General features: G+C 42.0%; 1 protein-coding gene across 8 annotated transcripts; it reads left to right on the top strand.

Moving 5' to 3' along the window:
• The first annotated feature begins 1,459 nt into the window (after positions 1–1,459).
• On the top strand, positions 1,460–15,945 carry LOC115586159 (monocarboxylate transporter 13). Of its 8 annotated transcripts, none has more exons than XM_030424959.1 (7): positions 1,460–3,060; positions 3,164–3,263; positions 9,561–9,800; positions 10,385–10,528; positions 10,607–11,313; positions 11,709–11,949; positions 15,473–15,945. In XM_030424959.1, the coding sequence occupies exons 3-7, from the start codon at positions 9,575–9,577 to the stop codon at positions 15,700–15,702; spliced, it is 1,548 nt and encodes a 515-aa protein (XP_030280819.1). In that variant the 5' UTR covers positions 1,460–3,060; positions 3,164–3,263; positions 9,561–9,574; the 3' UTR covers positions 15,703–15,945. The 8 variants fall into 8 exon arrangements, with proteins under 8 accessions (XP_030280819.1, XP_030280820.1, XP_030280821.1 ...); XM_030424960.1 differs by having other exon boundaries at positions 1,460–2,967; XM_030424961.1 differs by having other exon boundaries at positions 1,460–2,904.
• Positions 15,946–16,227: the final 282 nt, after the last annotated feature.

The raw sequence follows: 16,227 nt of genomic DNA on the forward strand, positions 1-16,227 counted from the left end.
AACAACAAAGGTTTAGTCAGCAATGTCTTCTCCAAAATCAGTATGCTGAAATTCTCTGAAACATCTCTTCTTATCTGTTCTGTTTAATAAACTGGAGCAGAGATACTCAATGAATGAAGGCAATTCTGCACATTAGGATGTGCAACATGAACTCCTGATAAAAAATGTAATGATCTTGGGTGAGAACAGCACTGTGGCGCCTTTGTTTTTTTTTAGGGCTTGTTTTGTGACATATAGGAGAAGCCTATACAGACAAACAGGTCCCTGCTGCAGCAACAGCTCAGACATGAAGTCAGATCCAGTGTATTCTGGCTTGCTGAAGGAGCCTTTAGTGAAGAAAACAAACAGACATCAGAGGAGACCGTCTGCCTCTGGAAACACAGCTACTAACTCTTCCCCCTGTGCCTACTGCGTCAGACCTCCTTCGCACCTATTCATTATTCAGATGGTGTTTCTCTCCATCTCTGCCACTGGTCTGCCCTTCCCAGTCATCCCCACCATAGATTTATAATTTATTGCCCATGCCTGTAAATCTTTCATTGTTTTTAGAACAGCCGTGGGGGGATGTATAATTCAGTGCTCTGTGCACCAAACACATGCTTTTTCCATGAAAGTCAAATCATGGAAGATCCTCTGAAAAAAGGCAGGGACAGTTCTAATCATGATGTTATGTAACAGGGAGCTTTCCTGGAGAATGAGACCGGCCTCAGTGATTGTCTGGATGTTGGACAGACGCAGAGAGAGAAGATTATTTTATTCTGACCCCTTCTCTCTGTCTAAACTCTAATACCCAAGCAGAGCTGCAGTGCTGTGACCTTCAACAGAGCACATGGCAGAAACTTTCAAATCTCTCAAATTGAAGCAGTGAGCAGACGCAATAATATTGAAAAGTAGAATATGCAAACGCAGCAAAATGGAACTCGCTGTCACGACGGTGGATGACTGCACTGTTTGACAGCGCGCACACATCCGCATGTGAAGTGAAACGTGGCACTGTGTTGTTTTGGAGAAGAAAAAAATTCTAACTCGGAATATTAATGTTAATCAGACTTATATTCTCTTATATTCATAAGTGAATAAACAAGCTGTGCTAAGAGGAAAATAAGGTCCCCAGAAGACTGTTTGAAGCTAGATAGGTGGCAGGGTCCGCCAAATATAAACAAAGTCAAACAATATTGTAACGTGTTGGGGAAAGCCCATGGACGTTCAAATGCAAAGTGGCCGTGGTTTATTGTGGTGTTATCACACCATGAGTGATAACAGTAAGTCACACAGTTATGTTGCTAAGTTGTTAGCATGTGTGTGTGTGAATGTGAGTGTGAGTGTGAGAGAGAGAGAGAGAGAGAGAGAGAGAGAGAGAGAGAGAGAGAGAGAGAGAGAGAGAGAGAGAGAGAGAGAGAGAGAGAGAGAGAGAGAGAGAGAGAGAGAGAGAGAGAGAGAGAGAGAGGCCAATGACTCAACCTAATGCTGCTATTAAATTGCTTTAGCGTTGTGCTGACAGTTCCAGAAGATCTAATGTGATCAATAGACTATAAATAATAATTTGTTGCCCTATTAAAGCAAAACTACAAACTTTCTGTCTGCTGACTCAGAAGCAAAGAAAACTTGGCCCAAACACTGTGCACTTGGCTTTGTGCAGATTCTTGTCCCCAGTAGCTCTCTGGCACACTCCAAACTTTGGTGCTGAGCCTCTTTAGTGAACTGTAGGTGTTAAAATAATTCTGCGATAATTTAGAACTGGAGAAAGGAGATCGGAGTCGGCTCAAAGTTCAAACAAGGTTTTAATCTTGTACGAGAGGAGCATTCACAGAGCAACACGCAGGTCTGTTACAAAGTGAAGACTCAATGTCTTAGGAGAAAAGCATGGTATTTATCTGTCTCTGTGGGTGTGTTTTCACTCTGATGATTACCAATTTATGTCCTCCTGCACTTAAGGAAATAGTTCCCAGAGAAGGAAGTGAGAACCTTAAGTGGTTATTCAATGCGTTAAACGGGTCATAAAACAACCGAAAACAAGGTTACAGTTCACGTTAAACAGCTACAATGAACATTCCTGTGTAAGACTTCAGTTCACATCTCTCTTCATGAAGTACAAAAGTAAAATCACAGCTCATAGGCTGCATTAATAGTTTGCAAAAGTTTACTGGCAGGCTGCACCACTGACAGGCACTCAAAGGCAAATTTACGAGACATTTGTCTGAGCTGTTTGCGGGACAATGAAGCCATCTGATTGAAAAAGGTCCTGTCACATCTCCATTTTCCCCTGTTTGTCACTGAGAAAGTCGACGTTACGCAGTGATGGAGCAGATGAATTCAAGCGTAGGTTTTAAATGACTTTTACAGGATTACTTAGCAGTTGGATGACTGTTGGACTGCGTCATGACTTGCTGCTTTGGTTTTGGTTTGTGACACATTCTGACACACAGAGCTTCAGAGTTAGTTCGTGTTAGCTGGCTGTGAGGCAGCAGGAGAGACGTGAGCACGGGGGAGCTTATCACATATGAAAGGAGTTGCTTGGCGCCACGCTGTGACTTGCCCCATGCAGAACCTTGTCTAGGCTGTCTGAGTCGGTAGCTTTATCCCTGCACGAGGGTATTTATCATGTGCATATTAACATTGTCTGGCCTTTTTTTATTTTGATCAAAGTCTTCTAAGGTTAAATTGCTGTTAATTGAAAACTGCTGCATTTCTGCTACCCAGTCAGCAGAATAAAAGTCAGCAATGTACATTTCTACACATCACGCATATGTTGAAACTTTCCATTCCTTTATGTCGCCACTGTAAGTTTCTTTAGAATACCTGTTTTGTTGCCACCAACAGCTTTGAAGTTCGGACACTGGCCTGGCTGCCTTCTTGCCTGTAACTCCCCGGCCATCCCCTCCACCAACCGAGATGAAAAGTCAGGTCATAACCACACAATGTCAACGTGACACCTGGCACATGAACTGTTCACTCCCCTCCCCTCAGGTAGAAGGCTGCGTATCCTCAAACCCGAACAAGTGCAGAACAAGTGCAGCTTCCTCCCAGAAGCTGTGAGGCGTATGAACTCCCTGACTTAAAGTCTGAGTCCTCTGCACTTTGCACTGCTGCAACCACACATGACTATTGATGCACTATTCCTTTAACAAGCTGCTTGGTTTTTAACTGTGTTTATTTGTTATAGGTTTTTACAAATTATGGAGACACTCTGGCAGCAAAGAGTGGCTCCAGCGGATGAGTGACCCCAAAAGAAGTGGCAGCCAACCAGGAAGGAGACCAAATAGGTTGGTGTGTTTACTGCGGTAACTATAACTCATTAACCACCCAACCCATCAGAACAGCAAGAAACCAGATGCAACCAGTGCTTAACTATGAGTGAACAGTTGGATTCACGTATAGAGAACTCAACCAACAAAGGCAACCAATCAGGGATCTGTATCTGTATCTGTATCTGTAATAATGCATCCTCCTAAACTAAACTGTAACATTACCAAGAGTAGTTAGCTTAGTTAGCAAGCCTCTCATCTGTGAGTAGATGTACACTACCGTTTGGGCAGGAAGGAAAATAGTTCCTCCACAAAACTGCTCACAACAAAGCCTGTGGATATTCTTGATTAACTGGGTCGTGATTTCATGAAAGAGTCATTTCATTGGATTTTCAGATGTCTATTTTTTTGGCACTTTGAGTGCTGTATAGTTCTTTTTTATCAGGCATCAGCAGCATGTCATGAACTCACTATTATGTGTTGGGTTACATTATGTTAAGTTTAAAAGGCCTGGTTCTGACCTTGAACATCCAATGTGTTGTAGGCTATTCACTAAATATGTGAAATAAAGTTCTTGATGCTATAACACAATGTGTCCATCCTCAAAGCGTTTTGCTGGTGAAGTTAAAGTGTAACATACAGTTTGGAAATATGAACAATTAAGCATAAACCACATCATAACCAGGGGTGCACATAATCTTTTGTGGTCCGGTTCTCAAGGGAGCACCTGGAGATGCTGCTTGGTAATCACTCTTTATGCGGCGCCCTTATCCAACAAGCTGTCGTCATCGCTTTCCTCCTGACTGCTCTCCTCACTATCTTCTTTTTTACTTAAGCGTGGTAGGGCTGGTCCCTGGTTGAGCCTGTGATTTGCTGTTTGAATCCACAAGTCAACAGCTGGCTTTGGGTCTAAAGTGTCTGTTGTCATCTTAGACAAGTGAATGTGTATCAGAGACGAGAGGCGAGAGTCTGACAGGGAGGATCTGTACTTGCTTTTGGTTATTTTGAGACGTGAATATCCCCTCTCGCATGCGGGACTACTCAGTGGCAGTACGAGTGACAACACAAGGACTCTCTGGATGTCGGTGTAGATACATGGATTGGTTCTCTTCGCTGTGTTGAGCAAGTCAATTACAGCGGAAGCAGCCAGATGTTTTCCTGCTTGCTTCAAACGCATCCATTCTCTGACAGTAGAGTCTCTGTCAACAGACAAGCAGGCTTCATGTTTCTGAACTATGTTACCAAGTGTTGTGTTGCCAAAACTGTGCAGGTCTTGCATTTCCTGAGACCAAGTTGAGGGATCAAATATGATCACTTGAGATATTCATATCGACTTTCAAACTCCTGAATGAGACCTCTCAAATCCTCAATCTTATCATGGTCTACATCAGCCTTGGAAACAGTCTCTTTCTTGTACTTGCTTTCAATGTCAAGCAGGAGTGTCAGCAGTCCAGTAGCTACCATGCGCTCTGTGCAGAGGTGTTTCAGGTCACTGTCATCAGATTGAGCCACTAGAACTTGAATGGTAGGTAAAAGCCTCAATATCTTCAACAGTGTATCTTGCCTTTCTCAGCACACATCCTCTTTAGTTGACCCCTTTTTTGTAAAGTAAAGCTTTGCAACTTGACAATGGAGCGATTAAAAGTTGCACAGTATGGAATTGTGCAATGAGCTGATTTGGTGCACTTCTCCATAGTGTGGGCAGTACAGAATATGTGCACAAGGGAATCCCCGCTGGTTACAATCATAATTTGGGGTCAACCCCATTAAACTCCCACATTGACAGCAGCTCCATCAGTACACACCAAGACCAACTTCTTCTTCCACTCATCCCCTAAACCACAGTTTTTTTCACAGGTGATTGGACGCCTCAGTGCAGCATGCTTTTTGGACATTTTGATGAAAGATTGCAAATCGTAAAACCAGAGAAATAGGCTGATGAAGCTAATTGCAAATTAAGCCAACTATTTTTTTTGCTAACTGGGGTAAAAAGCAGAATAGAAAAATAAATTTGACAGATAATTAAAGCTGCAAGCAGCGATGAACGGGCCCTCACAGTCCACGCGCACCTCGGCATGCTGCTGTCGGGGCTTACCCGGCCCCATTGCCTGATTATTGTGTACGCATCTCTTAACTGTCCATGTTTCAGACAGTGCAGGAAGGGGTTAAATGTCATTTCCTGTGTCCAACATGTGACGCTGTGACTATGTGTGTATATTGGCCTTGTGTTCAGGCCTGGGCTCTTATCAAGCATGTTAAGTTTAGTCCAGATAGGAATGAGGAAGTTGTTCCTTTATGATCTGGTGGCCTACTCCTGCTGGTATTAATTAATGTATGCTGAAGTACTGAAGAACTCTCTGCAATGCACGTGAAAACAAAATGGGCTATGGGTGAAAAATACCTCAAACGAATTTGTGGTCAGTTGTGTTTTGATTATTGATTTGCGGTGACGCTGTCGGAGGGTGTGCTCATCTTTTAGTTGCATGTCATCTTGTAGTGTATGATATGGAGGAAAAAACCTATACATTTCATGTAAGTAGGATGTTTGTCTGACTTCCTGTGTCCAGTGGTTGGCACTTTGGATATGACACAGTATTGATGCATGGAGGTATTCAGGGCGACATGGTTTACATGTGTGATGAATTTGGTGCACATGGGAAATTGTATGTTGACGATACAAGGCCTTGATGCTTTATGGAGAAGCATGAAAATGGACTGCACCATGACACCCACCATGTTTGAGGTAGGCGAAAGCTTTTGTTAACTTTTCATTTTCAAGGTCTGAGGATGATACTGAGTGAATGTAAAGACTGTGGTGCTGAATCTGTAGGAGGAGTTTGTTAAAGTACGAGGCATGGAAATGGATCAAAGTGGGGGTGAAATGGGAACTTTGAATCAAAATGGCCGACTTCCTGTTGGAGTGACAGTTTGGTACCCCAGACTTGGGGAAGTAGTAACGTCATTTGGACACACCAATGTCAAGATATGCAACACTTCCTGTTAGGAACGAAATCTGCAGAAGGTTGTTATTTAATAACTTGAGTATTCTTTGAAATATCAAAATTATTTTAATAACTTTTCGTGAGGAGTGTCCACAGATGTTGTATGCAAAGTTTCATACAAATGGGTGAAAACACCTGGGAGAAGTTCGGAAAAAGTACATTTGCGGCATTTCGCCAATTTGGGAAAACTGCAGGCGGAAATGGGCTTGGCCTACATCCCAAGACTCACCACAATTCAGGGATTCGTGGAGATAAGGTTTTTGAATGTGCGATAAAGTATGGGAGTTATAAGGCAAAACACACTTTCCTGGATTATAGCACCACCTAGTGGTGGAAATTCACAACAAGAACAACAGATTATAACATTTTTTGGCAGTTGTGACCTATATTCCAAGTTTGGTGAGTTTTGGGGTATGTTCATGCAGTGAAAAATGCAATCATTTGGGACAAAAAAGTTGTCAGTACAAAAACAATATAGGCACCTCGCAGGTTGTGATCTGCTCGGGCCCTAGTAATTAACTAACACACTTGTCATCATGATTGCTATCTTACCAGAGATGTATGGAGAAAAACCCTACTCCAGTGAGTAAAGGTGTCTGTGTCCTAAAAGTGGTTGGTACGCAAAAGGACTTCCCTCTGTGTTTTCTGCTGCACATCGTTTACTTTATCGCGCATGTGCACCAGTTGTATGCACCACTGATCACAGCTGTCTGTTAGAAGAAAATAACTGGAATAGTTTACATTTTCCCTACCTGATTCTAAATAGTAGAGCTGCTCTCCCGTGCTGTAGATAACGTTGATCACATGATGTCACATAATATGCGCAGCATGTGGCCAAACTGCTCATGCTCTTTTCTCTGAATCACGTGCGCTCACATGTACACACAAAAACTGAAATACCAGTCTTGAAACTTTGCCCTGCATGCTGCATGCGTCTTTGTTTTCAGCGTGTCGACACACTGACGCATGGACAGGAAATGGGTTACAAAGGTCTGTCCAGGTTCTCAGCTCATGCAATTTTGTTATGCATAAAGTCCAGCCCAGGATTTCACAAGACAAGGCGCATGTCTGACTTTCTTAACATGCTTCTTTACCCTTCTCGTTGCCTTTACCCTTTTTACATGCCTGTCGGGCATGGTGCACCTTCTCCTGGTGATCGACACCGCCACTCACGCCACCACTTCATGTGACATAGCGTCAGGTTACAACACCACAAAAAGCTTGTACAGCTGGCCGGCAGGAGGAGCATGATAGTTTCATTTTGACCACAACAGGTACGGTGATTTTACACGTAATATCAAGTGTGTAAAGGTAAAATTGTACAATATTGTGATTTTGATTCACCTTAGCTTGTATTGTGAGCTTTGGGGTCATGATCCAGATTTGGGTCTCGTCCAATCACATGCACAGTGGGTAATCTCCATAATTAAAATGCTTGAAAATCCTTTATAAACAGGTTCTTATGCAGTCTGTGAAGCACAATTATTATTATTTCTGTGTGCTTTATGTATTTTTCATTAATGGAGAGAGGAACTGAGCTAAATCCTATCATGCATCGTAGATTTAATCTACTTGCACTGACTGTCGTCCACAGAAATGAAAAACAGCTTACAATGGCACAGTTCCACTCTTTATTCACTTCTCTAGACTGACGTTAACACTGCTGTGATAATTTCTCACAGCGTGTTAAAGCCGTCCTAGAATGGCCTTGTGTCACAAATGATCTATTCTGCTTGAAGAGAGATGTTTGTTGCAGATAAATGTCCAGTGGTATCTGATGTCAGTAAATTGCACCTGGTGTTCCTGGGGTAACCGATGTTTTAGGTTAAAATCATAGCAGATTTATAAGAGTTTCACATGGTGTTCATAAATAAACCAGTATAGCAGAACCAATCCAAGCCTCTTGGTTTTGGTACTGTGGTTACACATGTGCAGTCTGCTTAGGGGAGAGCTGGTTTAAGAAGACAGAAAGAGACTATATGTGTGTTGAGAACTACACCATTAAAGGCAATTCTTCATAATAGATCTATTTATTATGTATGTGATATTACAGGTGAATAAGACAAAACCTTTGGAGGAGACATTTAAAATCAGATTTGTAAAATTTGCAATATTAATGAGGTAATAAATATTTATTTTTCATACCTGAATAAACAAGCTGTTCTCAGAGGAAAATAAGATCCCCAGAGCAGAAGCTAGAAAAGTGGCAGGGTCCGCCACACATAAACAAAGTGAAAGAGTACGAAATTGTGTCGTCCTTTAAGGTCAGTTTTTTTATTCTGTTTATTCAGTCATTAAAAATCAAAGATAGTTTGTTTATTTAGATAGTAAAGGCATGAAAAATCAGTCAATCCCAAAACTACATAGGGCCCATTTAAAGTAAAGACTCCATACAATAGCAGATGACAAATGAGGCACAAGCATTCAAAATTCTATGGGCTACCCATATTCAGTTGTTGCTGTACAATCAGGGAAGGAAATAACATTTTACTCGGACAAAAGTTAATTCTACTCAAGCTAAATTAGAATTACCTGTCTAAAAACGTACTCTAAACAAAATTACAAGAAGGTTGAATTGGTTGTTGTACTCACTCACGACTTCTCTGCTTGTTCATTCTCAAAGCATGAACCACCCGTCTGCCCCACTGGGCTCCTATACATTTGTAAAAAGTCTGGAGCTGAATGGGGCTCAGTGGTCACAATTACCACAGGCATTGTTTTCAAAACATGCACTTAACTGAAGCAGAGAGCCCTTGATATAGAAGTCACCGTCAGGGGATCTACCATGAGCATAGCATTGTCATTCATCATCGTGGGTGTGTTTGATTTGGGTCACATAAAGTGTTCATCAGGTGGTGCATTAAACCAGTGATTGATTAAATTAAATGCAACTTTTAATGTACTTATGCTGAGGCACATCGATGCTTACCATAACCCAGAACAATGAAAATTCTTGCACTGCTCACATGCTCCCAGCCCCAGCCCGGGTGCACCCTCATGTCTCACAGCCCTCTAACAGTCTGACACTGAGCCGCTGCAGACACAACGCTTGTTCTCTATTAGCCGCCCTGGATTCATCATAATTCTTTTGTTCCACTCTGACCAGGTTTATCATGATTTTTTAATGCACCTTTTGTTTTTACTGCTTCAACGGACGTGACTTGAAATGTAAAAAAGAATAAAACTGGAAATAAGAAAAAATACTGGAAATAAAAAAAAAATTAAAACATTATTACAGTAAGTAAAGGTTGTGACTTACATCCCTGTGTAACAATTGTCATATTTATTGGTGTGTTTTCCCTTGACAATTAAGTGTTGCAGATCAAGATGGACTCTCCAGTGAAGGCTCACAGGGCGAGGACAGCAGCAGCAGCCCCTGATGGTGGCTACGCCTGGTTCATCCTGCTCTCCTGCTTCCTGGTCTTTGGCCTGACATTTGGGGTCATTAAGGCCTTTGGTGTCTTCTATGTAGCCATACACCAATACTTTGAAACCACTGCAACAGGAACATCTTGGATTACCTCTATTGCAGTGGCTACCGTTCACGTTGTAGGTAATTATCACAATCTTTCATCTCCTTTAAACAGCTGTATCTATACAAAAACAAAAATAAAACAATAAAACATCAATATGTTTCTTACTGCCCATTTTGTAAAAGAATTCTTAAATTACACATGCGTATCTTTCATATTCCCTCCACTCCTGTCAGAAATTGATGCCAAACACAGACTTGTTGACTTTTTGACCACCAGGTGGCTCCCTCCTACATCTCAGTAGATTGTTCAATTCTAGATGCCAAGTCCTTTCTTGTCTTTAATATATTCTAACACTTAAAGGTCTGCTTCAATTTTCTGACCAATGTGTGGGCAAATCAAATTATTATCTGCTGCAAATGTGGGGAACTACTAGGCAGAGCAAGAGGCACTGGGATTAATCTAATAACTCAAACCCCTTTAAATCTGTTAGGTTTAACTTAATGTCTGTTTTCAGAGAGAATATTAGTCGGACAGGATTATTTTTTCAAGAGAATATCATAAAAAAATTAGTGGTGCATAATCATACTTCAATTTTGTTGAAGATATAGTATTTATGTCCTGAATAGGATTCTGTATAAATGTCCTGTGTGTCCCTCTGCAGCTCCTGTAGCATCTGCTCTGAGTGCTCGCTACAGCCATCGCTCTGTAGTGATAATGGGAGGACTGATCTGCAGCATAGGCGTCATCTTGGGGGCTTTTGCTCGTAATTTAATTGAACTCTACTTAACAGTGGGGTTCCTAAACGGTGAGTGATTTAGGCGCACAACACAAATTTATAAGCACACACACAACATGTGACATTCACTGGTCTCCTCTGCTGTAGGTTTTGGTTATGCATTGACATGGACCCCCACTGTAACCATGCTGGGTTTGTACTTTGAGAAGAGGAGGCCGGTGGCAAACGCTTTGGCCAGCGCTGGAGAGTGCATCCTTACCTTTGTCCTCACACCTCTGTTCCAGCTGTTGATTGACAGCTACTCCTGGAGGGGCGCTTTGCTGATCCTGGGAGGTCTGCAGCTCAACCTGTGTGTTTGTGGGATGCTGCTGAGGCCCCTTAAAGCAACCAGGGATGTGACTTGTGACAAAGCCGAGGAGGAGGACTTGTGCCTGGAATTGCTCCCAAAAGACGACTCAAAAGAGAGTAAACCAACCCACCTAGAGGCAGAGGAGCTAGGGATATCTGAGGCGTCTGATCAAGGGATGGTCAAAGCATGTCATGAAGAGGTACCTAAGTCAACCATAAAAGTACAAGACTCAAACAACAGGATTAAGAGAGCCGGACACAGGACCAAAATCCTTCGCTACGTTGATTACACCCTCATCACCAACGGCAGGTTCATGGTCTACTCGATGTTTGGGCTGTTTGCTGCTCTGGGTTTCTTTGCCCCAGCTCTCTTCCTGGTTCCATATGCTCGTAGCAAGGGGATCGAGGAGTACCAGGCGGCGGCACTCATGTCCATATCTGCAGTGTTGGACCTGTTTGGAAGGGTGTTCTTTGGCTGGGTGGCAAACTTAAGACTGGTGCAGACGGTACGTTGAGTTTAATTGTTAATTTTTAGTTGTTAGTTGACCAGGGAAACAACTTCTTGATATGACATAAATGAAAGCAGAGGTGTCAAATAAATTCATGCTCGAAACAACCTTTTCAAATAACCAATTGACTCTGAGACGAGGGAACAGGAGGGGTAATGTTAACTTATTCTAGGGTTTAAGGATTTGTTCCCACAGCATTTTATTAAATGTAGTTCTTGGTTAATGAATTATGGCCAAAGATGTGTTTTGTGAGGTATCACTGACTAGAGATTTTTATGGAGAGTCAAGCGAGCTAGTTAATGAGTCAATGAGCTGCTGGGTGGCTTGAATATGCAGCGTTATTCTTGGCAAGACAGCAAATAAGTGTGTATGGGTGTCTCTGCCTCGACCAGGTGCAGCAGTTGGCAGCTACCGTGATTCTGCTGGCTACGGTGTTGCTCCTCTGTCCGCTGGCCTCGACCTTCTCAGAGCTGGCTGCTTTCAGCGCAGCTTACGGCCTGGTGTTCGGCGCCACGGTCGCCGTCCACATCACCGTGCTGGCTGAGGTCGTGGGGGTCCACAGGCTCGGCAGCGCACTGGGGTTCTTCATGCTCATTCGCAGCAGCGGAGGCCTGCTTGGACCGCCCATTGCTGGTGGGTAAGAAAGATGCTTTGATAGCGCAAGTACATGGTGTACTTACTTTGCATATCACACAGAAGTGGATTTCAGCTTTGAGTTGTTGCTGTAAAATTCCCTGTGATCTGCTCCACCGTGCTAACCGGCTGGCAGCAAGAAATAAACACTAAGCTGCACAGAGCGGGAGAATAGAATTGTATTTAATTTACCGTATGTTTCTTTTTTCTTCACAAAAACCCCAAATCATTAACTCAAGGTTACAGCGTCTCTCATTTTCCTAGGCCCATTCTTCCAGCACATTAAATCTCATACAATGGATGTGCCTATACAGCGTTCAGCATTGTAACTACAGCCCAGTGAGCCTATTCAACCAAAATGGGATTTTTATACCTTCATGACATGCAGCACCACCCTTCAATTAATCAGGAATTTTGTCGATGCTCCATCCCCCCGGAGCTGAGGTTGTTATATTCAGAGAGCAGCTGTGCAAAAATTATAATATCATGATACTTTATGGTTGTGTTAATTTCATGGCTGGTCGCTTTCCCAAAGATTTGAATGGAGTTTTTCTTCACCGCTGACTTTCCATTCAGTTTCTTGTCCAGGCTCATACGCTGTGTCCGACACAACACGTGAACAATAGTGATACCAAAATGGCAAAACAGTAGAAAAAACAAAACGTCTTGTTAATGGCAAATAGGAATTTTCTTTTCTTTTTTTTTGTTCAAATCTATGGGCTGAGCAAAACATGATACTTTGATCACTTTGGGTCAGCCAAAAACAAGCCATAAACACAATACTGACACAACATTTTGAACTGATAAGGTGCAATTGATTGCACATCCAGCATAGACTGAGCAACATAAGCATTCATTTGGAGTCATATTTCTGGCCAACTGATAAATGTAAGTACAACATTCTCTCTTTTTTAGCTCTGTTTTGGTTGCCACCTTCTCATAAGGGAACATGTGGCTCTCTGGCAGCTAAATGCTCTACTTGGTTGAACAGCAGTCAGCAGTCTGCCTTTTGGTGTAGCACACAGTAGGTTTATCAAAGCTTTCTCACTGACAACAGGTGGCTAATTTGTCCGAAAATAACACAGATAATACGTTGTAAAGTTGGGAATCAAAACAATGCGCTGAAAGACATTAAAACGGTCAGTAGAGCTGAGGAGAGCAGCAGATTAATGTGATACATCTCCAAGGCTTCGTCACTAAAAAAAAAAACACTCTTCTTCGTTGTGGTTATGATTATGATTAATATCTACTTGCCTGTCTACCAAAACTATGTACTACCTGTGCATTCATTGCGCATTACCAGAGCCTTCCACAAAACTATTGGCGGACTAGTGACACAATCAGAATCAGTATTTCTTGGCAGAGAATTGTACAGTCAAAGTTTCTTAATACCGAACGATGCTGAGCTCCTCTTAGAAAGAGCTTCTGAGAGAGGGCTAAAGGCAAAGAGGTTGTCTTTTTTTCGGTTGGATACTTTCAAAATTTGGCTTACTCTCTCAGGTTTCTAATTAATCAACCCTAGCTTTAAGTTATGGGAAGATGCATAAAAGATCCAGCAAACACATTAAATAGTATCTTCCATATATGGTATTTTAGAGGAATGTCACCCTTCTTCTCTCAGTATTAAAATCGTCTCGTCTGCTTTTCATGAAGTACATTTCCTCTTTTGTGAGAAGCATGGATGGAGAAAGGAAGATCGATCCCCTTATCTGTGCACCTAACACTAACCGTCCCTCCGGAGTACATTTTAACACTGTTGAAAGTAAACAGACAGGTTTGTGGCTGGAGGCTTCTCAAGTGTGTGTTTTCAATTATCTTCATTAATCTATTCAACTGTGAAAAATAAAAAAAATACTTAGGCAGCTATTAAACCAAAGGGGCAGACACCCCCGGTGCTCGCATCCACTAGAATTAAATCTTCTCTTCGTGTCCACTGAACATATACAGTACAGTACTGCAGCCATACCACCCAAAGCGCTTCCAACAAACCGCTGAACATTTGAGCCTGATTACTGAGGTGGTGACCCATTTTCACACACAACTCTAAACAATAGCAATAAATACAGCCTGCGAAACACCCAGCTTGACTTTGGCACATAGACACAGCAACCCCTGCCAGAAAGCGTCCTGCCTCTGAGCACAGGCAGCAGCAAATCAGCTGGGGAAACCACTCCAATGGAAAAATAATACATCCACATAATTGTGGATTGGATTCATGTGATGGTATTTATGGATTTACAAGAAGGCTTTTGTGAGGCAAAAATCAGGGTAGAAGTGATTTGAGCTATTGAAGTGTGACTGGTTGCTTTTCTTTCACTCTGCAGAATGTGTGTGTAAAGGACTTTCTGCATTTCTGTCTTTCTTCTCTTCATTTTTCTTTTAGTAATCTCCATGATTCCTTGGGCCTCATTCACCAATATCTTCTTAAGAATCTTCTTAGATTCTTTCTTAAGGTGTTCTTAAGAGGTTCCTTAAGAAAACCCTACGTCAGATTCACCAACTCGTTCGTAAGCCTCAGAATTGTTCGCAGCTGTGTTCTTACATTGATGAAAGCCGCAGGAGCAATATATATGCCATTGTTTTGCAGGCCTTGGATGGAGAAATGCCATGTATAAATAGGGTGGGGGGGTTACTAATTGATGGCATGTTTCCAATTTACTTGATTTATCTTAAATCATTGGCACATTTTATTTATTTTAGAATTTAAATTCTTTGTAAATTACCAAAAATATGAAATAAATAAATAAATGAATAAATATGACAGAATTATCACTGTAATATCGCATTTTATTGAACTACACAAGAGAAGAAAACACAACCATGCCAACATTTCAGCACTGAAATGTGCGTAAGAGTCCTCCTGTGTGTTCGTAGGATTTGTTCTTGCCTAAGAAAAAATCCTAGATAAGAAAAAATTCATGAATGCCACAATCTTTGTAAAATCTTCGTAAGTGGGACTTAAGAACAAATTTGTTCGTAATAACGGTTCATGAATGAGGCCCCTTGTTCCTGAACACCTCCTAATTAGGATTAAAGCACTACCATCACATGTAAATGTTCAATTAAAGGTAATGCTAAAGGCTCAGACTGACCTCAAATAAAGTTAAGAGCTAATTCAAGTGAAGGTGGTGTCCTATTTATAACTCAACATGGTCCCCCTGCTACACAGGCTATTTCTAACTTATTTACTGTACCGTTCAGTACTTTGAGCACTTTGAGGAGCAGGGAGTTGATGGATGTTGAGGATTCATCAAAGCGTTCTAATTATGTTTCCTTCACGGGAGGACGGCACTGGCATTACTGCCCTCCGCTAAAATTAATCTTCGTGCAATGCTCTCTCTTCCTTACCTCTGCCTCATTCATAACTGTCAGTGAGTGAGGCCAAAATGATACAATTATTGTAATGTTGCAATGTTTTGGCCAGCAATGGCGCATTCCAGTTGGGAATTATTGTTGTCATTAGATGAAATATGACAGTGTGATATGGAAGCTGCAAATCGTTCACTTGCACTTTTCCTTGCAGGGTTCTTCATAGACAAGATGAGTGATTACGGAACGGGGTTCCTCATGGCTGGAGTGGCTCTCCTCGTATCTGCCATGTTCCTGCTCCTCCTTCATCAGATGAACCTCAGGGCTCAGGGGTCGACTACCAAGCAGCATATGCATACGGACCCAACGGGACAAAACAGCCAAGAGGTCAAAGAGCTGGACATGACACGAGGGGAGGAAAATGATTTCTGTTCCAATAGATGATGAGTTCATAGAGAGATCTGGATCATGAAGACTGAGGCAAGGTTTTACCTGTGGAGAAATGTTAAGTTCAAAGGAACAGAAACTGTCCTGTGAACAATCATCTGAAGGATCAGCTCAGGGATCAGCTGGGCCTTTCGGAGTCAGCTGGTGCGGTTCTCTAGGTTGGTAGGTCTGTCTGTTAGAGAGTGACAGAGTGCCTGTTATCAGGGAATTATGAGACTAATAAAACGTTTTAAACATTCATAGTGCAGCTGGTGTTTATTATCAATGGGCAAGCACTGGACAATTGACATACAGTGCCCTCGCTTATTTGTAAACCAGGAGCTTTCTCATTGCTTAATATGATCAGCTGTTTGCAATCAACAACTGGCGATTACTAATTTCCTTTCTAAAGTGATTAGTTGCTCGAGCTGTGAACTGAATGCTCTATTAAGATAGTAAATTAGGATTAAATCAAATCTGGATACTTCATGGCACTGGAATCCAGGCAAGTATTGTGAGTGGACAGGTCGCCATTACTGTGGT

Source organism: Sparus aurata, chromosome 8 (genome assembly GCF_900880675.1).
Source record: "Sparus aurata chromosome 8, fSpaAur1.1, whole genome shotgun sequence".
Lineage (NCBI taxonomy): Eukaryota > Metazoa > Chordata > Actinopteri > Spariformes > Sparidae > Sparus > Sparus aurata.

Coding starts and splice junctions, on each gene's coding strand:
- LOC115586159 (XM_030424956.1), top strand. CDS start 9,575: ATGGACTCTCCAGTGAAGGCTCACAGGGCGAGGACAGCAGCAGCAGCC. Junction 11,314..11,708: donor ACTTAAGACTGGTGCAGACG/GTACGTTGAGTT, acceptor TGCCTCGACCAG/GTGCAGCAGTTGGCAGCTAC. Junction 11,950..15,472: donor GCTTGGACCGCCCATTGCTG/GTGGGTAAGAAA, acceptor TTTTCCTTGCAG/GGTTCTTCATAGACAAGATG.